The following is a 27,916-nucleotide window of genomic DNA, read 5'->3' as shown; positions in this document are numbered from 1 at the left end:
ATTAATGCGGAGAAAGAATATCGAAAATCAAGCACTCAAAATGTTTGAGCACTAGAGAGTGGGGATATTGTTATTAGAATATATTAAGTGAATATCTAGGGCATAAATTTAAGGGAAGGGATCACTTGGGCCAATGTTTGGGGGGAGGGTATCTACTCCTCCATTGAAAGGCAGAAGTATCGGAAACAAATATCGCTAAGATTTAGTCTTTGTATCTTAAAGATTTACTCTTTGTATCTTAAAGAGCAAAGATACATAGACTGTTACTTGTAAGAAAAAAAAAATAATTGAACAGAAAGAGTAGTGAAGAAAAGAACAAAAAAGGCAGGATTTAGTGGAATCATTAAATTCCAAATTGGAAACATTTAACAGAAGGTAAGAAATTGGTTAAAAAAAACTTCAAAAGGAAATAAACAAAAGCGACTAAGCATATTTAATAAGATGTGCCATGGAAAAAATAATGCTGCTATAAAAAAAAGACTGTACAAAACAAAGGATCAAAGAAAATCTAAGGCTTGAAAAGGGATTTTTTTTTTTATCACAGTTAAATTTGAAAGGCATAGAGAAAAAAAGGAAACAAGAGAGAAAAGGAAACAAGCAAATTAAAAGAAAAAAAAGAGACTTTGGAAGGATAAAGAGATTGGTACCAATACAATAAACAAAATAATGATAAGGTCTAAGGACACTTTTAGTTTGGAGAAGCATTTTCCGAATAAAATTGTTCATGAAACTATAATATGCACTACTGTTGTAGAATTGATACCCCACTCCTCAAACCTGGATCTGCAACTACCTGAATCAATATAAAGGAAAACAGAATAATTTGCATCAAAAATGCATTTTGCAAGGTTTTATACACCTTTTCTTACTCTATCCCCCGTATTCTGTACCTTCTTCTTAAGCCAGTATCCAATATTTATAACAAATGACTAGAGTCTCAGATGAATCAAACCAGTCAAATGGCAAACAATTCAAATAGAGTCAAATGCAGATAATTATATATATTAACCACCATTATGTATAGACGAAATACATTAGACGAATACAATGCCACGTGGCAGGATACTCTTTACTTTCAGGTGTGTTTAAAATTCTAGGTAAATTTAAAGAAATTGATTGATATAGAAGAAGCTCATAAAAAAGGTGTCCATGAAGAAGAAACTTATTCCATCAAGATGGACAACGTAGGGTGATAACTGGAGATTTTTTACCCATCACTGCCATCCTCTGTCCCAGGTCAGAAAATTTGAGGTTTACCAAGGAGTAAGTCAGGGTTGCCAGTTCAGGGTCGAAATTTTAGAATTAAAATTCAAGGTAAATTCAAAGAAACTGATTCACGAAAAAAGGGATAAAACGTTTTTCATGCTGTAAATGTTCGCCAAATACCGCTTTCTGTTCTTACAAAAAAAAAACTACTTGACTGAGGTAGGGCTATGCTTATGATAGAAACTAAAAACGCAGCGATATTTTTCAAATTTAAATTTCCAGCCTTACTTTATTATAAGGATATTGTTATGGACTGACCGATGCACATTATAACGGACTTTCCAGCAAGACAAACTGATTAAATAAAAAAAATGCACCTCCTTCAAGTGTACCATATCACAGACAAGAACTCCTGAAGCATCAAGAACAATAAAAGTGGAATATGCTAGTTTGAACTGGTTAAGTGGGAAATAGCATAACTATAAATACCTTTAAAAACAGGTTAAATACAGAAATTAATTTTTAATGAGAGAACTTCATTGGCAATGATGCAGTTTTTGGTAATAAAGGGCGTCACATTAAAAAAAAGAAACTTGGGTAAAAAAATCAGCAAAAAATGAGTTAAAAACATATGGCCTCAAACAGCTTAAAAATGTAAATAGGAATAAACAAATTGCAAATGGGTGAATATTTATGGACAAAAAGCTTGTCAAATTTAACTAATTAGTTTCGCTTATTTATTTTCACTGTTCAATCTGGCAACACTGACAATTTTGAACAAAAACCCTTAGGTATGACTTTCAGGTACGACTAAACCTAAAACCGGTCGAGACAAAAATATTTCTTATTTTCATGTCCTTGGTACTTAAATATTCTCCAAAGCCTCAACTGCTTAATCCTAGGTTTTTCAACCATTTAATTTAAAAAGGATTGACATGCACTTGCCCGACGAGCATCAAGAGGGCTTGGCGCCAATAGGCGATAATCAATGGAACGTAGAGAGCCGGTGTTGGTTTGGTACTTGATAAGAGAACCACATTGGCACTTTACTATGGTTCTATAACAGGCCGTCTGCTATGAACCCATTTTAAGCCTAATCATGCGGAATTCTTCACAGTCATATGTAATGTGCCAACCAATAAAAATCTGCCTCAAGTAAAAGACCAATTCTATTGAGAAATAATCTAGCTCGTCTCTAATTTTTCTCATGATGAGTTACTCGTTCTTTTTTTTTATTTTTTTTTATTATTATATGCTTCACGCTCCATTACAAGGGAGGATATGCCTAACCTTTGATTCCTACTGGTGCGATTATTTTTTTTTAACGCAAAACGGCTCGCGGATGCGGGAAAATCGCAAAAATGTTCACATAGAAACGGTTCACTACAGCCGTTGTAGCGCAAAGATACTATGATATATTTAAAAAGTATATGCATAGGAATAGGCTAAATCAAGTTCTAAAAGCAAAGAAAAATATTCAAAGGGCTAAACTGCAATAGCCTAGGCTACCTACGCCTAATTAAAAATTTAATTCTTATCTATAATATTCTTAGTTTCTCAATTACTTGCAATTTATGCTTCTACAATGCTTTCAAAATAACGGATGCGATTTTCAACGGCTCAGTAGAAATATTTCAACGCAGCCGCTGAATCGTTGTGACGCATAAACTTCCAGCAAAAACAGAGTAACTTTGACGGGTCACGCAAAAACGGCCGTTTTTGCGTGAAATCGCATCAGTGGGAACCCAGGGTAAGTCCTGGTAAGTACCCCGCTTTCCATGAAGCGGTGGATCGTCAGGCGAAATTTGTTTTCAACTGTTGCTGGCAGGGTGTACCCTACACAAAGTAGTCCTGAGAAACTGTATTTTGCCGAGTTGATCACAAAGGCCTTGCTCTGTCCAGAACGGCTTTCATTACCTCCTCAGATGGACGGCAATGCATTTATGCGTAGAACACCGACATAGACGTCACGTCAAAATGAACCTCCAGAGTTGCTAGAAAGTGCTGCAAGAACTACTCGGTTTTGAATACTTGAAGCGATTAGAGCACCAGCAAAGGGAGAACATGCAAATTCTATGACTGGCTTGATGCCTCACGTGCAGAGCTCATTCATTTTAGCTGACAACACAATTCGTATGGTAAAAATTTATATTGTTCTTAAGATAGACATCCTTCTTACATACGTTAAGGCTTGTAAATTGATCAAGGACCTTAAAGGGTATTTACAACGACTTAACAAAGACGTAAGGTTCCACAACTACTAAATACTGAATTTACCACCCCCATAAAAAAGGAGGGGGTAGCAGAATGCCTTTTGCCACGTTAAGAACGATCCCTTTGACTTCTACTTTTGGAAAAAATTACGATTTTTTGTGTGAAACATTTTTTGAGTGTGAATGGCTAAATATAAATACAGTATTATACATGACATTGAATTCCTAGAGTTCAGTGACCTTAGGAGCACTCTAAGAAAACCTACTCCATTAGTTACTAACTAAAAAAAAAAAAAATTCTGAAGTAAACCCAAAAAAAGCAGAAGAAACAATCACCTCCTCAGCGTTTCTTTTTTTTTTTTTTTTTTGAAAACTTGACCAGCGGATGAATTTTGACAAAATGACTGGCACTTCGAAATATTCAGTTTGACACACCTGCAATCAAGGCCGTATCTGTGGGGGGGGGATACCGAGTTTAACCCCCCCCCCCCCCCTCCGAAATTTTGTTCGACTAGTTAAAATTTAACCCATTTTATCCAGAATATATAGGTTTTACTGGAGTTTTGAGGTATTTTTTTGTGATTATCACTTCAGACATTAGTGACGGTGAACTGTTCGTTGAGACATCAATCACTTTCTCGGTATCTGCCTTCAGATTCACTGTGGTAGACACAGAGAACTCCAGCGTTTTCCCTGATGAGGCATCTGAGATTTGAAGTAAAAAAAAGCTAGTTTTTTTTTAATACTGAGGACGGCATGGCGGAGGTCTTTGCTGAAATATCTGCTTTCGCCTCTTCGCTTCTTTTTGTCCACTGACTGAAAATCGCCCTCGGTTTCTTGGTTATTTTCTAATTATATTTTCTCTTCTTTTTTCGTCGAACGTAACCTATATATTCTAAAAGAAGCAATTTTGCGACAAGCCTACAGCTCTAACCTGCACCAAAAGGATTTTTTTAGACCAGAATTATTTGGACTTTTTCTTACAGAAGCATTAAAACTTACTGAAGAAAATAGGAAAATAATTTTTTTTTTATGGTTTCCAACAAAATTTCAATCTATTTTTATCTAAAAACTATGTTAAACAAAATTCAAAAATTTAATTCGGCAATTGGGTAGAACTGAGTCTCAGTTATGGAATGGTAGTAAAATTGCTGTTTTTCGTTGATTAAAACCGTAGACAAGCAGAAACATAAGAAACATAGACCTTAAAAAGCGTTATCAACAATTTTTATTGTATTTATTTACTATTTTTCAAATTATTTCTTGGTGTTCCAGAAACATTTTTACAACTTATGCAATTTTGCTCCCCTTATTGCCCTTTTCTTCCTTTAGTTTAGTTTCTACTGGTATTTATCCACTCAAACAGATGACCTTGTGAATTGGATCAGTCCGATTTGCTTTGCTTTTTGCGCGTGGTCCTGTGTGTGGAAAATAAACTTATGTTACTCTAACACAAAAAAAAGTTAAGAAAATGGAGTCTCATGTGTCCCTTAGATTTCACCCCCCCTTGGTTTTGAAAAAAATTTTAGGGGGAAAGGGGAGTATTTTCATTCAAAAATGCTTTTTTTGTAATTCTGGTAAAAAAAAAAAAAAAAAATGCCCCTAGATTTTGAAAAATATACCTGACTTTTCTCTTTTCCCCTAAAATTCCTAAGAAAAACTTCTAAAAATTAGAAAAAAAAACAACCTCTGGATCGTGGTCATTCCTTTCCAAAACAAACATCTGGAATAACATCCAAACAATGTAGGCATTTACAGCGCCAATGACAAACTTCAAGATGGCAGCCTTTCTAGCTTCTTCTTGCTCATTTTCTTTTTTCTTCTTATCATCACCTTCATCTTTCTGATATCGAAAAGTGGTTGTATTAAAATTTCTAAGTGTTGCGCCTAATATACCTTTCGGTAAGACCGAGGAACTTGACAGTGTTGCACTCTGGTGGCCCTGAAAAAAGTGATTCAAAATTTGGCATGAAATAGAAGAACAAACCTGGGATTAAAAATTGAGTTTTAAGAAGAAAAAAATAGTCAACATTAGAGCCCATAAAGGTATCATACATAAACCTATATAAAGTGCTATATAATGCCATATAAAAATAGCCTATATAGGTATGATAAAGGCCTAAGCATTGTCTGTCGACAGATGCGCAAAAAAGAAGCCCGAATTCGAAAATTATGTTGGTTCGTCCTTTTTTAAAATTATTTAATTTAACGTAATCTGCTGGGGTTAATCTAGTACAATATGTTTTACCAGCTTCCTGTGGTTTAGTAGGGCCGAAAATTCACAAATTAAGATAGTCGTACTGATAACAAAATCAAATTAATTAATATTGATTAACTAACTCACAATTTTAATGATTACTTTATTTACAATTTAAGAGAATGGAGTCCTATGCGCCCCTAGATTTTATTCCCCTCCCTAGGTGTTGAAAAATATTTTGTTTGCTCAAAATAATCAATAAACCTTCAAAGCTTTCTTTTGTAGTCTCTTTTTTTCATAAATTAAAACACTCTTTTTAAAGCAAAAAGTAGACTTCTTCTCTTGTCATAAATAAATACTGACAGTAGTACTTATGATAAAAAAAACATCAATTAACATCAATAAAAGTGCAGAAGCCATTTAGTTTGTTGATTAGGTATTCTATGGCGTGCGGCATAGATAGGTTTTTAGTCTTCATCATGAATCATCGCCGGACCTTTTTCTATCTGGCATGATTCAATCATGCCATTCAATTCCATCTAAACCTTTGGAGGATTTTTTCTTACATTTGTATGGGAAGGATGTAAGTTGCTTTGAAGGACTGTGTATAAAGATCGGGGAATTTTTAGCTCTAAGTGTGAAACAGATATTTCCCATTTCAAGAGATATTATTGGTTGTACGTTGGTGATTTGAGATAAGACACTTTCCTAAGTTGAATGTCCACTTGTTTTTTCCAGCATACATTCGCCACCTCTTAATAACTAGCCTACTCTATACTTTCGTCTTTAGTCTTAACAAAATTACATGCTTTCGGGGTAGGAATTAGGAGGTTGAAATTAATATCTTTATTTTTAGTGCGGATGTACGTAAAAAAGGCTTTAAAAGGGTGTGTATTATTAGTACTGTTGTCCTTTTCCCTTTTCCTTGTCCTTTCTAGTGTAGATGTACGTAAAAATGGACTTTAAAAGGATCTGTATTATTAGTATTGTTGTCCTTTTCTGCATTGAAACATATCAAAATCAAATAAAATAACCTTTTTCAAGGGTAACCCTAATGAAAATTAAAAGGTTATTATCCAAGGACATTAACAAGATTAATGGACAATTTTTCCTTTTTTAAAAGAAATACATAAACATCCAAAGGCGCATTCATAGTAGTGAATAGCTACTCTATACTTTCACCTTTAGTATCTACAAAATTAAGCTTTTTCCAGGTAGGAGAAAAAGACAAATTTTTTTTATTTTTAGTGCATATGGACAAAAAAACGAACTTTAAAATAAAGTTTATTTTTAATATCTAGGCTATATTCTTTTCTGCATTTAAACATGTCAAAACATCAGATTAAACAACGCTTTTCGAGGGTATCCCCAATAAAAAATTAATCCGAGGATATTATCAAAATGGAAATTTTCTTCCTTTTTACAGAGATGCATGCATATTCATAAGTTTTATATCCCAGTATTCATAAAAAGTTCCTTTGCGAGGGATCTATCCAGAAATGCCATTCCATAAAAATTACAGGGAATGAGGAGGAACAATAACACCTCTTTTTTCAAGTATTCATTTTGAAAGGGTTTTATAACACTTCTGCAAATCTAGGCAACCAACAAGAAATGAAGCCTGGTTATTCTTTCAAAGGTCATTTGTACCGCATGCTACTTTTCTTATGCCCAAAAGGCATATTCTCAAGAAAAATATCAGCCTAAAACTGACCTTTTTTTTAGCCTTTTCAAACCCATCCCCTATCGATTTTTTTTCTCCTCACTGGGAAGGACCAATATTGATGTATTAGTTTAGAAAATTTTGTTCAGGTCCAAAGTAATAATATATAACAACCACAAAATAAATGTAGTTAGCTGAACATTAATACTAATTTAATGGAAAAGGGCCAAGGGCGTCAATTCACAAAATTTAGTAGGCCTAGAATTATTTTTCTTTTTTTAATGGAGCAACAAAAACGCATTTAAAAAAATCCAGGAGCATGAGGGGAATTTTGTTTTTCCGTTGTTTTTTTCAAAAAGAATACCAATATAAGCTTTTCTAAACCTGAGTACGGGAGTTATCACCTTATATCCAGTTTTCTTATGTTCAAATAGCCCACTTCCAAGAAAAATAGCAGCCTAAAAGTAACCATTTCTTTAGCATTTTGCAACCACCTCCAAGTGAAAATTCTCTTAAAGCAAAGGACAAGTGAGTAGTTGTTAGTATTAGCAAGCCTTAAAATTTGTCTAAACTTGAAATCTCTGTGTTTATACTATATTATCCAGGTTGCAGCAGTAGCTAGCAGCCCAGTAAGAGACGATCATGCCCCGTAGTAAAAAATGAAACAGTCCGTAACTCCTAAAACTAGAGTTAGATAAAAAATCGAAGTACACCATTAGAACTGCCTTGTCCGAAGCCTCTATATAGGAAACTTACCGTCCCTTGAACAACAAGGGAATACTTGAAAAGAACGTCAATAGCACACAAGACTAAATTTCGACTCACGAGCCGCATTTGGCTCTTCAAAAGAATGAATGCGGCTTTCAAAAAAACAAAACTCAGCTTTTGTACACATTCTACTGACTCATTTACACATAGAAAGATGACTCTTTCACTGGCTGATAGGTCTACTAAAGGCTCTACCATTAAGATGTTGGATGTTGTTGGTTCGAATCCAGAGCACGAAAAGCAAAAGGAAAATCAAAGAAGCTGAAGATAAACAAAGAGCATCTCTAAGAAGGTGAGTGATTTCATTGGCGCCTAATTTTTTTGCTTTAATTTTACTTATAAGTCTTTTTATAAATATTGTTAGACATCTATCAAAATATCCTATTTTTATTGATGGAAATTGTACAAGTTTTATGGTTTTAACTTTTTGGGGTTTTCTTCTGAGAATTGGTGTGTGGTTGGCGCGCTAGACTTGAAATCCTTCATACGTCTTGAAGGATTTCAAGACGTTATCCATCATAACGTCTTGAGACAAAAAATTATAGTTATTCCTAAACAACAATTGCAAAAGCTGTGAAAGAAATGCAATTAATAGAACTTCAATAGAACTCACAGTCTCAAAATGTAGCACAAATAGAAAACTAGTACATACGACTTTCTCAAATGAACGCTTTTCCAATACAGATATACTTTTCTTTTCCGTTTCAACAATGAAAATTATGAAAAATTTAATATTCTGCTTTCCATTTCATTTTCGGTTCTTTTGCAAACTTTCTGTTTTTCTGCAAAAGTTTTTACACATGACATTCTGTTCTTCTGCAAACTTACACAGCAGGCCACCCAGAGGGAGAGACAGCTGTGGCAAGTCCCAATAACGGAGGAGACAAAAGAAGAAGCAAGAAATGAAATTGAGGCAGCACATACAATCTGCCGACTTCAAACTAAAATTCCTCTGTTCCAACAATCACCATTGTGTCCTTTCTCCATGCCAACAGAAATTGCAAAATATATGTATTTATTCATATTTGACAAAAAGACCCATAGGTAAATTGTAATAAGAAACGAAAAAAACGATACAAAGTAAATATAAGAATCAATTAAACAAAATAATAATAATAATAAAAAAAATGTAAAAAATTCCAACAAAACAATAGCAAAAGCACAACCATCATAGAAAACCCTCTCAGTGGGTTATGCTCACACCAATAAACCATGCCAGACTCTCAATACCTTATAAAACACCCATTTTCAAACAGTTTCTCCACTCAAAACTTTTTCCCCTCACTCATTTGAAAAACTGCACATCTCAAATCCCTCACACTTTCACAGAAAATACAGCAAACTTTTTTTCCCAGTCTCAACATCTCAGACAACTGTAAGAAGCAATCTTCATTCAAGCCCTTTCAAAATATCTTCTTCTATCTTCAAGCAGGATAAAATTACGTCTACAAGAAATTAAACACTCAACATCATCTCTTGGAAACCCAGTTCTAAAATATACTTCCTCCCCTATGTCTCTTTTATGCTAGAATACAAAACAAAAGAGCCTGGGGTTTAGACCTGACATTACAATTTCTGAATTTCATGATCAACTACAATTGAATGAACCAGTGTACTGTGAACCTCCAGTGTAGTTTGAACCAGTATGAGCTTCTCATATTTTTCTACCCAAACTATAGCCCCCATTGCATTCACTTGACATTCCACATAAATCCAGAATTGCCTTAATCTGCCCCTTCCATGAGAAATACTGGACAGGATATAATAGAGAATCTAAGACAATTCAATTTCAAAAATTTAGATATGTTGTATTTCTTCTGTAGAATATGTATTTATCATTATAATAAAAGATTTCATAAATTGATATTTCTTTTAATCCAACAGTGTTGTCTTTAAAATAGCACTTGTAACTACAGATTTTGTGTTGTTTTATGTAAGTTTTCCATTGGAGTGTATATTGATACACCTCAGCTAGCCTGAACTTACTGAAACAAATGAATATGCTCTATTCCAAAACGCAAGAAAGAAAATTTGTTTTTTTAAACTATTTTTGAGCTAAATTAGTTTTATTGATGACAAAACTACACATATACTTTATTTACATATTTCTTCCAAAAGACACTAAGTAAACATTCAAGTCTAGGCTCTAATTTTGGCTAGGTGGCAACTTGATAAAGCATACACTTGCAGGGATAACAAAAATTTATAGCAGGCCTTAGGGGGATTTTCTAAGTCCCATGTGTACTTTAGATATGCTTTGATATTATTTTGATGATGGGAGGGAGTGTCCCTCCTTACCCAGCCACTAGCTGGGCAATTCTTCCGTATTTCACCTTATCTGGGGTATTCAGTTATCTGAATTTCTGACAAATAGAATTTGACACTAGGTCTTCAATAAAAAATAATAATAAAAAAAAATAAAACGGATAAACTCACCATCCATGATATACATCTTTTCAGAGGCAATCTGCTATGAATAGTCCTATAAAAGTCAACAACATTATTATGTGGATAATAAAAAGAGACAGAGAGTGGGATTGACAAAGATATAGAGGGAGTGAGAGAGACAGAGAAGGTGGGAAGTGGAAAAAAAGTTCCAAAAAGGAAAATTAATAGCCATAGCCTTTTCAGAGATCCAGGACCAAACACGCCCCTTTTTCCTAATAACAAACCTTACATGTAAGCAATAGACAACTTGCATCACTTACAACTCTTTGTCCTCACCCCTTTTCCTGAGAACAAACCTTACATGTAAACAATCAACAACTTGCATAACTTACAGCCCTTGTCCAAGGGACTGTGGGGGTTAGTCAACTCAGGGACATAGTTATTTGATTTCTGAACTATTTTGAACAAAAAATAATCAAAATATTGATTGGATGTCTTTGGGGGGGGGGGAAGGCGTGGGAGAGGGCGGGATTGCCCTCCAATCACCTTTGACTCTTAAAATAACACTAGAACCTTCAATTCTCAATCAAATAAGCCCCTGCTGAATTTTATCTGACACCCCCAGCCATGTGAAGTGGTCCTGAAAAAAAATAATAAAAATACATTGAAGCCTTATGGCTTAAACCTTACTTGTAAGCAATGGACAACTTGCATGACTTACAGCCCTTGTCCTTGGGGCTAGTTGGGTTATTTCAACTCCAAAGACATAGCTATTTAATATCTGAACTATGTTGTATAAAATGAATCAAAATTTTGATTGGATGTCTTTGGGAGGAAAAGGGGTGTGGGGGAGGGGGTGCATGGTTGTCCTTCAATCACTTTTGACTCTTTAAAGACCACTGAAACTTTCAACTCTTAATCAAATTATTTGAAAAAAACTACGTTTTCTAAAGAGTTAAAGAGGCTGAGTTACAAGGTCGAACCTTAAAACGTACAAGGATTAGGAGGCAAAGTTGGGGGGCTGCCGCCCCCAAACCCCCCGCTTTCGCAGCCTTTAAATAAAAAAAGAGTTTTTTAAACTGAAAGTAGGGAGCGACATTAAATCTTAAAACGAACAGAAATCATTCCGTATATGAAAGAGGCTGTGCCCTCCTCAACGCCTCGCTCTTTACGCTAAAGTTTTTTATTGTTTTAAAAAATAAAGTTGTGAGACAGAGTCAAACTTTAGCGTAAAGAGCAAGGCGTTGAGGAGGGCACAGCCTCTTTCATATACGGAATAATTTCTGTTCGTTTTAAGATTTAATGTCGCTCCTTACTTTCAGTTTAAAAAACTTTTTTTTTTTATTAAGTGGTTTTTCGTAAATGTAAATTCGGGGGATAATTTTTTCGGTTTGAAAATATCAAAAGGCCCTAACAGGTCGAATTCTAATTCGAATGAGTCCTCATTCACCCGGATCAGTTGCCAACTGTGGCCTGTAGGCGTGGATAACAAAAAAAAAGAGAAATGAATTTAAAGTGGCTATATTTGGTTTTTTGAAAACAAGGAAGAAGTGATTGGATTGAGCTGAAATTGCGAGAATAAGCTCTCAAGTCCTAGGAAAGCTTAACCTCTAAATTTCAGCCCAATCGGACAACGTCAAAGGGGGGCTGTGGTGGGAAGGTCGAAACTTCCGACCCAGTTTACCCCATGAAGACTAAGTCGGAGGAGGATCAAATTTTGCACGTTTCTTAGTTTGAGCTTGGGCTACAAAATGCAATCCACGCCGTCTCTCTGCGGCCTCTAGGACCTGAAATCGCTTAACATTGTGGTGGGTCGCCTCTTTATAGAGGCACAAGTGTGCCTCCTTGATAAAGTCTGAGGGGGGTGAAATTTTGCACGTTTCTTAGCTTGAACTTGGGCTACAAAATGCGATTACCACTGTCTCTCTGCGACCGCTAGGACCGGATATCGCTTGCGGGCTCTTATAGGAAAACGAGCCCGCATTTTCGCGGGCTAGCCCGCTTATAGCGGGTTCTTATAGGAAAACGAGGTTTTTCGTAAATGTAAATTCGGGGGATAATTTTTTCGATCTGAAAATATCAAAAGGCCCTTACAGGTCGAATTCTACTTCGAATGAGTCCTCATTTACCCGGATCAGTTGCCAACTGTGGCCTGTAGGCGTGGCTAAGAAAAAAAAAGAAATGATGAATTTTAAGTGGCTATATTTGGTTTTTTGAAAACAGCCCGATCAGACAAGGGTCTGATCGGGCCCTAGGAAAGCTTAACCTCTAAATTTCAGCCCAATCGGACAACGTTAAAGGGGGGCTGTGGTGGGAGGGTCGAAACTTCCGGCCCAGTTTACCCCATGAAGATAAAGTCGGAGGAGGATGAAATTTTGTAAGTTTCTTAGTTTGAGCTTGGGCAACAAAATGCGATTACCGCCGTCTCTCTGCGACCTCTAGGACCTGAAATCGCTTAACATTGTGGTGGGTCGCCTCTTTATAGAGGCACAAGTGTGCCTCCTTGATAAGCCTTCTCTGAAGTTTATCTGACTACCCTTTCCATATGAAGTGGCTTTAAAAAAAAATACATTGAAGCCTTATGGCTCTTTACTATATGCAATAGGCAATACAAAAGTGTTGCTCCTGATTTAGTCTCTTTTTATCATGATAAATTTTTCATTTGGCCCCTGATTTTAGCATTGGTTCTCCCATCATAATAAGAATTGTTCAGTAGGAATTGTATTTTATGCAGGTTAAAAGAAAATTGATAGATAAATTACTAAAGAATTTCTCTAACAAACCAAATCACATGGACTGAATCAGTGTTCATTAGAAAACAGATAATTTTTCAAGCTTTTTTTCAGAGCTTTATCTTCTTAATTGGCCTACTTTTGTTCAGTTAAGTTTAATTTCAATGCTGCAGACTTTTAACAAGCTTGAATTCACCTTGCTATTGGCCTATTTTGCAAGTCTATTTCAAGGACAATTTCAATATTACAGACTTGAAACAAGCCTGGATCAGAGATTTACCTTACAAAATAGGCCTACTTGAATCAAAGATTTGCTCTACCATTGGCTTATAGTGTAAGCTTGTTTCAAGTAGACTTTCAATGTTGTTAACTTGAAATAAGCTTGAATTGAAGATTTTCTTTATTTTTGGCTTGTTTTGAAGGCTTACTTCAAGTATATTGTCAAAAGTGCATGCTTGAAACAAACTTAAATAAAGAATTTGGCTTGTTATTGGCTTGTTTTGCAAGCATGTTTAAAGCCCACTCTCTATGTTACAGATTTCAAACCTTAAATTACATCTTGGAGCAATCTAAGGATTTCTCCTTGTAGAGCTCCAGAGTTGACGATTTAAGTTGAATTCAGGATTCTTTAGTGACCAGGTGCACTATGCTGATCCATAACTTCCCTGTTGAGTTTACACTCCCTGGAGGACCACTCAGCATCCAGTCTTTGTTTGAAGATGTCCCCACATTCAGCAGTAACAGTTTCTTCAGAGAGTTTATTCCAACTGTTGACAATTCTTGAGGAAAACAATTGAGAACAGGCTCTGGATAGGATAGGCGGCTTAACAAGTTTCAACTGATGACCTCTAGTTCTTGAATTGGGACCAACAGTAGGGAATAATGCTGGGAGGGTATTAGTCTTCATTAAAATATAGGCTAAATGGCATCCTTTCTATTTCTCCTGTAAACAATAGTAGGGGACCAACAGAGGGAAATAATAATGGGAGTGTATTAGTCCAAAATAGCTTACAGGCTAATTAAAATGGCATCACCTAAACAAGCTTGTTCTTGATCTTTTTTAAAAAAGTGCAGACTTGAAACGCATATTTGCCTTGGCTTTAAAATTGTGACCAGACAAACATTGGGGATATATCTTTGGTTTTCTTGATTATTTTGGTAGGTATGAAAATTTTACTGAATACCTTTTTTACATTCTTTGCATCTGGTGCATCAAATATGGTTCTGAAGCATGGGTGATTCAAAAACAAAGAAGGATTTACTATATATTTTCCAGAGAAATTACCTAGGGTAAAGGTACCAATGATTTGACAGTGCAATTTTGGAACCCCTCTCAAAATGTTCCTTCAAAACGGAATAGCTCTGCTTAATTGTGACTTGGGGCGCCATCTCTTGAAGCCATTTTTTGTATTTCAACGATAGGAAACGTTGACACAATATCCAGTAGCCTACACCCAGATAAGAAAAGAACATTTAATTCAGTCAGTTTCCTGTTTTCAACAAGAAAGGAGCTCCCGACAATTTTTCAGGAAGGCAAGGTTCAAACTGCTGTTACTTGGTTATTTATTGTAAAAAAAAGAATTGGGTCTAGCACCAATGCATCAAGATACATCTGAATTCTAGTCACAGTAGTTTTTCTTGATAAAATTAAATTAAAATGGGAACACATATTGCATTTTCAAAACTAGGTTCCAAGTGTTGAAAATTATTTTTTAATGTATTTGAATACCAGACGCATAAACAATATTCCTTTAGTCAAGTTCAAATGCAGATAATGGCTTTTATAAACTGATTTATTTCTTTTGCGAATATCTTGTAGTAACCTTGTCGAAATTTTCGACAGACAGCAACAGGCCCTGTCGAAATATAGGTGATTCTGCAAAAACTTCACTGAACATGTAAAACAAATGAGAAAAAATTGGTGTTGAAATTCCAGGGTCCACTGACAAAAATATTGCTGTCAAATTTATGGGTACCCACTACTGCCAAAATTTGCAGAGGTTCATATGGAAGTCATTTTTCCCTTTCCTTAGCACTTATCAATGAAACTAAAAAAAAAAAAATTCTCAAATTTGGGTTGGAAGTTGAACTGCAGCTTGACAAATACTATGCTGTTTTCTTTAGCAACAAAAAATGAGGTGCCATATTTTGTCGTTAGGTTTCTGGACTTCCCTGACAAAGGACAGTCCAAACTAAAATTTTTAAATGGATTAGAATCACAGATTACGCTTTGAAATGACCAAATTTTGATGACATTTACACTGTCAACAATAAACAAATCTTTGCTGGGTCATTAAAACTGACAGGAAGTGGGCCATTTCAGATGGCATTTGGAAATGCTATTCCTGTGGTAAATATGCAACACTAAGAAAAAAGAAAATTTATGTGATCTAGGTCACAATATCACACTCCTTATGATTAACCAATTTTGTTATATTAAATACTACATACTTGAAACAATTTTTTTAGTTTTATTGATTCTACTTTTTGAAGTGTTTTATACTTTTGTACATTAAATAAAGTTGAAGAAAAAAAAAGAAACAAGAATATACATGTCAAATACACCAGTTTCTGCCCACAGGTATTCCCCAAGTATTTCAACACATGTTGAATACACCAGGTTCCACCAACAGGCATTCCCGGAGTATTCCAACATGTGTTGAATTGGGTTCCGACTTGCGTCGAAAACAGGTAACTTTATTGTTGTGTCAAGTTTGTAGGTGAAAATGCTCTAATTTCGGAAAATTTGTTGGAGTTTTGTACCCATTTCAGATAGAACTTCAAACTTCTCATTAAACAATTAGATTCCTAGGTGTTTTTCCTACATACTGAAACCCTTTTCAAACCAGAAATCTTTAAATTAGGACTTCTGAAGTAGAAAAACTGTTTTTTTTGTACCTTTCAAAATCATCAGTACCTTTACCCTACAGATTGTTTTGGGTAACCAATTGACTGACTATCTCAAACAGTAAACTGTACAAAATGTGGATCAATTCTACTTTCTAGGGCCAAAATGATATAAAACAATAAGAAAAAGAACTAAAGCAGGAGTAAAAACAAGGATGTTTCCAAACAATGAAAAGCAAAAATGCCAAGCAAATATTTCAATTGACAAAACCATGAAACTACAACAAAGGCCCAAGAATTTTTTATTTTATCTTAGCCCAACACATGTATGGCAGCCCACACCATTTCGTTTTCATAGGCAGCGCAATAGCGCTGCCTAAGTAAAGAATGATGTTGCACAATGCACTATTTATTAATTTTTTTTTCTTGGCTTTAGACCAGGGCACTTCGTATAGAATGAGTTGTCGTATAAACTTCGAAAAGGGGTCATTCGATTGAAAATTGGATTGGCTAGGGCCCTTTTTAGTAGTCGAAAGTGATTGGAGGGCAACTAGTCCCCCCCCCCCTCACGTCCATCATTCCCCCAAACACATCCAATCAAAATTTTGAGATAGCCATTTTGTTCAGCGTAGTTGATTTCCAGATAGAAACTATGTTTTTGAGGAGGTCACTCCCCCACAACCCTCAGGGCAATGGTCTTAAGTTATGCCCTAGGGGCATATAAGAACAATGTTAGCACAATGTATTATTTATTATTTTTTCAAATATTTCAATTGACAAAACCATGAAGCTACAACAAATGCCCAATAATTTTTTATTTTATCTTGGCCCAACACATGTATGACAGCTCACACCATTTCGTTGTCATAGGCTGTCATAGCACAATAGCGCTGCCTAACAAGAGAACGATGTTGACACAATGTATTATTTTTTTTCTTGGTTTTAGACCAGGGCACTTTGTACCAAAGGAGTTGCTGTAGAAACTTCGAAAAGGGCTCATTCGATTGGAAATTGGAGTGGCTAGTACCCTTTTTAATAGTCAAAAGTGATTGGATGGCAACTAGCCCCCCCCCTTTCCCCCATGTCCATCATTCCCCCAAACACATCCAATAAAAATTTTGAGATAGCCATTTTGCTCAGCATAGTTGATTTCCAGATAGAAAATATGTTTTTGAGGAGGTCACTCCCCCACAGCCCTCAGGACAAGGGTTTTAAGTTATGCCCTGGGGGCATATAAGAACAAATTTAGCACATATTATTTTTTCTTTTAGACCAGGGCACTTCGTATCAAAGAAGTTGTCATAGAAACTTCGAAAAGGGCTCATTCAATTTGAAATTTGAGAGGCTTGTGCCCTTTTTAATAGTCGAAAGTGATTGGAAGGCAACTAACACCCCTTCCACGCCCACCCTTTCCCCAAACACATCCAATCAAAATTTTGAGATAGCCATTTTATTCAGCATAGTTGATTTCCAAATAGAAAATATGTTTTTGAGGAGGTCGCTCCCCCACAACCCTCAGAGCAAGGGTTTTAAGTTATGGCCTAATGGGCATATAAGAATAATGTTGGCACAATATATAATTTAATATTTTTTTCCTTTAGACCAGGGCAGAAACTTCAAAAAGGGCTTATTCAATTGGAAATTGGAGTTTGTGGGAGACACTCCCCAAAAGCCCTCAGGGTAAGGGTTGTAAGTTATGCCCTTGGGTTATATAAGATTTTAGAGAAAGCTTTGTTGTAGAAATTTCAAAAAGGCTCATTCGATTGGAAATTCAAAGGACTAGTGCCCTTTTTAATACTCGAAAGTGACTGGAGGGCAACTAAGTCCCCTCTCACGCCCACCTTTTCCCTAAAAACATCCAATCAAAATTATAAGATAGCCATTTTGTTCAACGTAGTTGAAAATTCTGGAAATTAGGTCTTTGAGGATGACAATCCCCCCACAGCCCTCAGGGCAAGGGTTGTAAAATATGCCCTGGGGGTATACAAGGTTCTTATAGAATGCAATGTCGTAAAGACTTCAAACAGGAATCACTCGATTCGAAATTCTAGGGGTCAGTGCCCTTTCGAACAGTCAACAGTGATTGAAGGGCAACTAACCCTCCTTCCACGCCCACTATTTCCCCAAACTCATCCAGTTAAAATTTTTGAGATAGTCTTTTTGTTTCATGCAGTCGAAAGTTTAGGAAATTATACCTTTGAGCAGGACACTCCCCTCACAGTCTTCAGGGCAAGGGTTATAAGTTATGCCCTGGGGGCATATAAGTTGTTAATGAAATTTGTGTCATAGAAACTTGAAAAAGGGCTCATTTGATTGGAAATTCAAAGGTCTAGTGCCCTTTTTAGTAGTCAAACGTGATTTGAGGGCAACTAACCCCCTCTCACGCCCACCTTTTCCCCAAACACATCCAATCAAAATTTTAGATAGCCATTTTGTTCAGCATAATTAATTTCTAGATAGAAATTATGTTTTTGAGAAGGACACTCCCCCACAGCCCTCAGGGCAAAGTTTGTAAGTTATGCCCTGGGGGCTTAGAAAGCGTTGTCGTAGAAACTTCAAGAAAGGCTCATTCAATTGGAAATTCAAAGCGCTAGTACCCTTTTTAATAGTCGAAAGTGATTGGAGGGCAACTAACCCCCCTCTATGCCCACCTTTTCCCCAAACAAATCCAAACCAAATTTTAAGATAACCATTTTGTTCAACGTAGTTGAAAGTTCTGGAAATTAGGTCTTTGAGGATGACAACCCCCCCCCATCCCTTAGGGCAAGGGTTGCAAGTTATGCCCTTGGGGCAAATAAGGTTTTTATAGAACGTGTTGTCATAGAAATTTCAAAAAGGACTCAATCAACTGGAAATTGAAACGGCTAGTGCCCTTTTTAATAGTTGAAAGTGATTGGAAGGCAACTAACACCCCTTCCTTGCCTACCATTTCCTCAAAAACATACAATCGAAATTTTGAGACATCCATTTTGTTCCATGTAGTTTAAAGTTCAGGAAATTTTACATTTGATTAGAAAACCTCCCACAATCTTCAGAGTATGAGTTATAAGTCATGCCCTAGGGGTGTAAAAGTTTTTATTGTAATCTTTGTCGTATAAACTAGAAAAAGGGCTTATCCGATTGAAAATTGAAAGGTCTAATGCCATTTTTAATAGTCTCGAAAATGAGTTAAGGACAACTAACACCCCTCTCACGCTGACCTTTTCCCCAAACACATCCAATCAAAATTTTTAGATAGCCATTATATTCAACGTAGTTGAAAGTTTTTGTAAATATGTCTTTAAGGATGACAACCTCTCCACCCCCAAATCCCTCAGGGCAAAGGTCTTAAGTTATGCCCTGGGGGCATATAAGGTTTTTATAGAAAGCGATGTTGTAGAAACTTCTAAAAGGGCTCGTTCAATTGGAAATTGAAAGGGCTAGTGCCCTTTTAATAGTCAAAAGTGATTGAAGGGCAACTAACACCCCCTCACGACCAACATTTCCCCAAACATATCCAATCAAAATTTTGAGCTATCCATTTTGTTCAAGGTAGTCAAAAGTTTTGGAAATTAGGTCTTTTAGGATGATAACCCCATCAGAGCCCTCAGTGCAGGTGTTGTAGGTTATGCCCTAGGGGCGTATAAGGTTTATATAGAAAGTGGTTGTAGCAATTTCAAAAAGGGCTCATTTGATTGGAAATTGAAATTGCCCTTTTTAATAGTCAAAAGTGAGTGGAGAGTAATTAACCCCCTCTCAAGCCCACCCCTCCCCCAAACGCATCCAATCAAAATTTTCAGATAGCCATTTTGTTCAACGTAATAGAAAGTAGGTCAAAATTAAAAAATTTCCTCCAGCATACAAATAGCAGGCCAAACTATAAAGTCTTAAAAAAAAAGAAAAGATTTAAAGCATTATTTTCTTTTTTCCTGAAAAGACTATGTCAATATAAAACAAACAGAAATTAATTAAAAAACTTTTTCCAAGAAATTAGTTTTTCAAAGAAAAGTAAAGAACTCCATGAAACAAAAAATAAGCAAAAATCAAATAATCTACCAAGCATGAAACTACCACAAATCAGCATAGATAAATAAATGAAACCCAAAACGAGCAGAAATTACAATAAATAACCAAGTCAGACTCAAAACGAGAAGAAATAAACTTGAGTAGGGCTCAAAACCCCTATGCCATCCCTAGGCCAGAAAAAAATTTTCACTTTACTCAAAAATATACAAATGAATGTGCATTGTCCGTTTAATATACATATACTGATATTTAGTAATCAAAGTGTTAATATTATTTGATGTATTAAAGTTTTAAAACTAAAAACATTTATATTTTTTTCAGTTAAAGTACAAATTATATTCTGGCCTTGGGAAGGCATAGGGGTTTTGAGCCCAACTTATGTTAATTTCTGCTTGTTTTGAGTTTGACTTGGTTATTTATTGTAACTTCTGCTTGTTTTGGGTTTCATTTATTTATTGATACTGATTTGTGGTAGTTTCATGCTTGGTAGATTATTTGATTTTATTTTTGCTCATTTTTTGTCTAATGGAGTTCTTTACTTTCCTTTAAAAAACTTATTTTGTGGAAAGTTTTTTTTTAATTAATACTTGAAAATACCTCCATGACTGCCTCTGTTAAAGGTCTATTGTGGGTTTTCAGAGAGGCAGTTGAAACTCAGAAATATAAAGGCCTACAACAAAACTTAGCCCTTAATATAGATACTAGAGAAAATTATTTGAGCCTCATTCATAATGAAATAATCAATTTAGATTTTTCACTTTTACATCATAATATTTTGCAACCTAATAGAATGTCAGATGATACCAGACATGGTAAGTAATTGGGCTTTAAAAGGCATTAAATGAAATGAACTCAGATGCCATTCAATGTCAGATTTATTATTTAATCCCCCTTTTACCATTACATGGAAAGGGTCTAGGACATGCTCTGTGGATGAAAGATGACAAATTGCCAAAGATTGTCCTTGTCAGCCAAGAATCTAGGGCCAAACAAAATACAGATAGTCCCCAAATGGGTAAGGAGAAGGTTATAAGGAAAGATTTAAGGGAAGTAGAAAATTCCTGGGAGTGTGTAAAGAGGGAAACTTTGAATAGATTGGGATGGAGGACCATGTATAGCAGTGTTGGACTCAGATGGCTTGATGCTGCAGTGAGTTCTTAGGAGTAGTAATTCATTAGCAAAAAAGGTACACACACAAGATTCTATAACTGACATGGTGACAAGGTGAACATACTGCTTGATTTCTTTGATTACATCAATGTATACATTTATTGACTCTATATTTTAATGTAGCCTATGTTATTCTAATGTATCTCTTGATTATATCAATATAATCATACCATCTAGCTCCCATTTTAACCTGATTATCTTCCAAGTTTGCAATTTGTTTCCATATGTGATTGTGTACATCATTTACTAAAATATTATTTTACCTTAATTTGCACTTTGGAGCAAAATAAGGTCCATGCTAGATAAATGATTGAAATGATTTTGAAAAGTGTATAATAATAGAAGAAAAATATGATAATCAGATTAATTTATACATAAAAATTATATTGTTTTTTGTGTTTTGTATTAGTTTTTATATACAACTTGGGCTATATATGGAGCCATTGAAGGATGGGGTGCATTTGCAAGTGAATTGTTTATTATATTTGAAAACCACATAAAAAAGAAATGAATTAATGTTTTCATTTTGTCCCTATGCTAGTCATGGAATCTTATATATATATATATATATTTATATATATATACATATATATATATATATATATATATATATATATATATATATATAATATATATATATATATATATATCCATAGATATTTACCTAAAATCAAACAGTTTGTGGTAAAAAACTGTAAGTAAGGAGCGACCTGGCTCAATGGTAACTGAAACTGTAGAAAACAGAATTTTGATACCAATAGATACATCAAAAGAATCAGATTTTAATGCTGATTTCAAATATATAAGTTTACTTATATATAAATATACAAGTTTATATAAGTATTAGTCCTACCTATCAAAAGTTATGTGCCTGATAAAATTTGGCTGATTTTCGAAAAAAGGGGAAAAGACCCCCTAAAAATTATAGAACCCTAATGAAAGTCACACCATCATATTCAGCGTATCAGAGAACCCTAGTGCGGAGGTTTCAAGCTCCTATCTACAAAAATGTGGAATTTTGCATTTTTTGCTAGAAGAAAGATCACAGATGTGTGTTTATTTGTTTGTTTGTTTTTTTTCCCCAGGGGTGATCGTATCAACCCAGTGGCCCTAGAATATCGTGGGAGGGCTCAATCGAACGGAAATTAAAAGTTCTAGTGCCCTTTTTAAGTGAAAAACAAAATGCAGGACAACTAGGCCCCCTCCCACGCTAACTTTTTTCCCAAAGTCATCCAATCAAAATTTTGAGAGAGTTATTTTGTTCACAATGATCAAAAATATGATAACTATGTCTTTTAGGTTGACTTAATCCCCCATTGTTCCTGAGGGGAGGGCTGAAAGTTATGAACTTTACCCAATGTTAACATATAGTATTGGTTATTGGGAAGTATACAGACGTTATCAGAGGGGATTTTTTCTGGTAGTGGGGGGGGGAGTGGGTTGGGGGTTATGTTGGAGGATCTTACCATGAAGGAAGTTTTCATGGGAGAAGGGACATTGCTATGAAGGGGGCGCCGGATTTCCCAGCATTATTTAAAAAAAGATCAGAAATTATATATAAAAAATCAAGTTTTTTAACTGAAAGTAAGGAGCAACATCAAAACTTAAAACGACAGAAAACATTACGTATATGATTAGGTTCATCCCCTAGTCAATACCTCGCTCTTTAAGCCAAAGATTATTTAATACTTTCATAAGAGCTAATTATTCTAAATAATGGCCTTTGTGATTAAGGGGTCATTTTTAAAGAATTGGAACAAAATTTGAACTTTAGCTTAAAGAGCAAGGCATTGACTAGGGGGCGAACCCTCTAATATACGTATTAAAAATATAAGAATATAGAGGTTCGTTACCTAAACATTCGCAAGTTACGTATATTTATTACTAATAAAAACGTTTGTAAATAAAATTAAACAGGTTTCAAGAAAGCCATTTAACCAAATAAAAGTAAAATTAATATTCAATTTTTTTTAATTATTCATGTACTGTGAGCCAAAATCAAAACCTGCATTAATTCAAAACATTCAAAGATTAAATAAAAAAACAAGTTTTTTTAACTGAAAGTAAGGATCGACGTTAAAACTTAAAACAAACAGAAATTATTCCGTATATGAAAGGAGCTGTCCCCTCCTCAACGCCTCGCTCTTTAAGCTAAAGTTTGACTTAATCACAACTATATTTTTTTAAACAATTAAAAAATTTAGCGTAAAGAGAGAGGCGTTGAGGAGGGGACAGCCCCTTTCTTATACAGAATAATTTCTGTTCGTTTTAAGTTTTAACGTTGTTCCTTACTTTCAGTTAAAAAAACTTGTTTTTTTATTTAATAGTATAGAAGAAAAGAGTTGTACAAATGAAAAATCCAAGGGAAGACTAGGGCAAAGGCACCAATGATTTGACAGTGCAATTTTGGAGCCACTGTCAAAATTTTCCTTCAAAACAGAATAACTCTGCTTAGTTGTGACTTGGAACACCATCTTTTGAAAACCATTGTTATATTTTGAGAATGCGAAACGTGGACACTGTATACAATACACACAGATAAAAAAAAGAATATTGAATACAGTCAGTTTCCTGTTTTCAACACAAAATGAGCTCCCAACAATATTTTTGCTATGTAATGTTCAAACTGTCATTACTTAGTTATTTGTTTGTAAAAAAAAGTTGGGATTAGCACCAATGCATCTAGATACATCTGATCTTCTCTAAAATGTAGTTATATTGGTCTTTTGTTGATAAAATTAAGTTAAAATGGCAGCTATTATTATATTGATGAAACTTAGTTCCAAGTGTCAAAAATTCTTGTCTGATGTAGTGGAATACCAGACCAATTAAAAATGTTTCTTCAGCCAATTATGAGAGTCATTTCTTTTGAGAATTTCTTGTAGTAACCTTGTCAAACTTTTTGACAGACAGCTAAAGGCCCTGTCAAAGTATAGGTGACTCTGTCAAAACTTAAGTGAACGTGTGGAATATATGATAAACAGATGGTGTTAAAATTCAAGGGTTCTCTGAAAAAAACATTGTTATCAAGTTTACAGGTACTTTCTTAACAACAAGAGATTTTGATGATAATTTTTTATAAAAATGTTTCACATGAAAAAAAATTAAACAAAGTTTTTTTTTAACTGTAGTTTTATTGATTTGATGCTATGTTTTTCCATCATCTGAGGAACTTCTGTTTGACCTCATGCTATGTTCATATTTTTAAGCATTTGACTTGGTTGATCACAACACCCTAATTTACTTATTGCTGAATAAATTTGAAGTACACCCTATCTTAGTAAATTTTATTCATGTTTTGTTTCAAATAGATCCTAAACTGTAAAGTACAAATATTCTCTCTGAACCTCTTCCTAATTAGCATAGGATTCATACCCCACGCAAAATTCTAATGAAACTTGTTAAACTCCTCGGCGTTACAAACTTCTAATAATATTAAGTAGGACATGCATATTTCAAGAATTCTGGACTTTCCAGACAAAGGATAGTCAAAACAAAAATTTTTTTAAGTAAATTAAACTGGTAAATTAACTTCCAGATAGCATTGATAAAGAGCCCTACATCACACATTGTATTATAGAGATCTAGGTCACACAATTACACTCCATTTGATTATCCAATTTTGTCCCTATACTTGAGGCAATTTTTTGCTTCCACTATCTGAATGGTAGGCTATTCTATACATTTACACATTTAAAAAAATGAAGAGAAACAAAGAAACAAAGTAAAAAGAATGAAATGTCAAATCCACCAGGATCTGCCCCCAAGTATTTCAACACATGTCAAATTAGGTTCCAACTTATGTTGAAAACAGCTGAATTTTTTGCTCTGTCAAATTTGTAGGTGAACATGCTCCAATTTAAAAAAATCGGATTTTTGTACCCTTTTTTGATGAAACTTCAAACTCCTAATGAAACAGTTAGATTTGTAGATATTTTTCCTACATACTGAAACCCTTTTCAAACCAAAAGTCTTTAAATTAAGTCTTCTGGAGTAGAAAAAGTGTTTTTTTTTTTTACAAAAACTGTCAAATCATTGGTACCTTTACCCTATAGGCAATATTTATCCATAAGGGGAGGGTGAGTAAAACAATATGAGCATGAGTAATTATTTATGATTATTTAAAGACAATTTTTGTACTAATAAAAAATTAACACTCTTAAGAAAGAAACATTTTAAAAATACTGAGAACAACTTAGTCTATATATTATCACATTAAGGAGAGAGAGAGGGAGAGAGAGAGAGAGAGAGAGAGAGGGAGAGAGAGAGAGAGAGAGAGAGGGGGGGGGTAAATAAAGTGAACGACCTGTATGATTAATATAAGAAAGTGTCTTAGAAGTTTTAAATATGGTTTTATAAATTTACAACATTTAATTCTCAAGAGGAGTGAATATACAGTTGTGGTACTAGGCCTAGGCAGAAAGAGGGAGCAGGTGTCCCCAGTTTTTCTGATATTTGACATCAAATTCCTTTCATTTTATATTTTTACACTCCTAGGGTATTACTACCCCCTCCCCCAAATTATAAGGCCTAAAACTGCTACTGATTATACACCAGAACCAGTATTACCTTAAATTGCAGCTTGGAGCAATCCAAGGATTACTCCTTGTTAAGCTCCAGAGTTGATGATTTAAGTTGTATTCAAAATTCTTCAGTGACAAGGAGCGTTACAATGATTAATAGCTTTCCAGTTGAGTTTACACTCTGGAGGGCCACTTAGCAACCAGATTTTGTTTGAAGATGTCCAAAGATTCAGCAGTAACAGTTTCTTTGGAGTGTCTATTCTAACTGTTGACAATTCTAAAGGAAAAGGTGGACTGTTTGACAAGTTTTAGGGAATAGCCTCTAGTTCTCGAATTGGAACCAACAGTAGGGAATAATGCTGAGAGGGGTGGCATCTTTTCTATTTCACCTGTAAACAAGTGTAGGGAGATTCAGCTTTGATAGTCTTGCTGGGTAGGAAAGCTCCAGCATGCCAGATACCACTTTGGTAGCATGTCTCTGCACCCCTTTCAGGACTTTTATATATTTTTTTTAGTATCTGTTTAGAATTTCTGGTGACCATTTTGGACATCCATCATATGGCTAATATGAGGGTAAAGATTATTTGTGATACAAATGAATGTTATATTTAGATTCAGGATGCAATTCTGGGTATATAATTGCACATTAGGGGGATGGGGGTATATATCCTGTAAATATATAGGCTCTAAAAAATTCATGAATTTCTCAGAAAAACTGCAAAACCAAAGGAAAGAAGTGAAGATGAAGGTTCTCCCCCTGCAAATGCATTAACTATGATTATTCTGCATATTATGAAGTAAGAATAGTTTTTTTTTAACATGTTTTCTTATATCCAGCTGGGCTTCCAGGCTTAAAATAAGCTACTGTTGGCTAATTTAAAGATTTGTATATATATGCACTGTTAAATCAGCCATCAAGTGGTATCCCCAATGGAAATATTTGAAAGAGAATAAAAAGATTGTACATACTGAGTGGTATGTTCATCTTCTATTGAATTAAGTAATGGAAAAAACTCAAAGTTTAGCCTACCTAATTAGGCCTATGCTTGAAAGCAGGCTAGAGGTCCAACTGTATTTTCAAATATCACCCTAGGCCTAACTGTTGGTCAATATTTACCAAATCATATTATTGAGTTATGAATAAAGTGAATACACCATTTGATGCTTTTTTTTATGCTGATTACGAATATAACAATCATTTCTATCAGAAATGAATTTTAGCCCCCCCCCCTATATAGGCCAATTCAGGGTGTATATTTCTACATTAAGGGGGGGTGGGGGTAAAGTTTAAACTTACCTCCCATTTACATCACAAATAAAATTTGCCCCAACCCCCGCTAATGTAGAAATATATACCCTGAATTGGCATATATAGGGGAGGGGCTAAAATTCATTTCTGATAGAAATGATTGTTATATTTGTAATCAGCATAAAAAAAGGCATCAAATGGTATACGGTATTCACTTTATTTGAAACTCAATAGGCCTAATATGATTTGGTAAATATTGACCTAGCCTAACTGTCTAATATATTTATTCCTGAAAGCATTATTTGCAAAATCATCCTGAGTTAGTTAAGTGCAGCATTTTGCTTCCTTTCTATGAGCCTAGGCCCTATTCTGTTCTAATTTTTTGAAAATAGTAGGCCCTACATAATGTTTTACAGATTCATCAATAATAAATATATATTTTCAATATAAGAAGGTTAATAGATTGTATTGCATATTCTTAAACTTTATTTGTTATTTCTGTTTTTAATAAAAATTAACAAAGAAAAAGGCAAGGAGGCATTATGTAACTGGAAGTTGTAACAATAAGTAAAACAGTAGTAAATACACTTATAATAGAGATTAAATTATAGAATATGACCGATTTAATCATTTCAAACCTCCTAGGCAACAAAAAGAGTTTAATTCCAGGGTCAGATCTTCTAGGCAATTTTCTAAACATTCCTCTTATAGCATATTCTAAAATTTATTTTCTATCCAAATAGGGGTTGCAGGGTTGCCAACAGCCGACGTGAAAAAGAGGGTAAATCAAGGCCAAACAAGAGTGCAAGCTGTTAAAAGGGTGTGCAAGTCAAAAAATTTGCGCCCTTACGCAATTTACACATAATTGTCAGTTACCATTCGATCAATAAACAGATTATCTTTAAATTTTTCAATTGTATTTAAAATAAAGTTAGGAAATCAACCTCTAAACAAT

General features: G+C 34.7%; 1 protein-coding gene across 1 annotated transcript in view; it reads right to left on the bottom strand.

Moving 5' to 3' along the window:
* Positions 1–27,707, bottom strand: part of LOC148945046 (mitochondrial inner membrane m-AAA protease component paraplegin-like) — a 57,331-nt gene extending 29,624 nt beyond the window's left edge. Inside the window, exons 1-3 of the mRNA XM_089099506.1 lie at positions 27,600–27,707; positions 10,484–10,529; positions 5,107–5,361 (exon numbers count right to left, since the gene is read on the bottom strand). Of these exons, the coding sequence (XP_088955632.1) occupies positions 5,107–5,361; positions 10,484–10,529; positions 27,600–27,661 (363 nt within the window). The 5' untranslated portion in view covers positions 27,662–27,707. The remainder of the gene's footprint in view (positions 1–5,106; positions 5,362–10,483; positions 10,530–27,599) is intronic.
* Positions 27,708–27,916: the final 209 nt, after the last annotated feature.

This window comes from Artemia sp. Qi Xiang Cuo, chromosome 13, assembly GCF_049724085.1.
Source record: "Artemia sp. Qi Xiang Cuo chromosome 13, ASM4972408v1, whole genome shotgun sequence".
Lineage (NCBI taxonomy): Eukaryota > Metazoa > Arthropoda > Branchiopoda > Anostraca > Artemiidae > Artemia > Artemia sp. Qi Xiang Cuo.
This window is presented reverse-complemented; position numbering and strand designations above follow the sequence as displayed.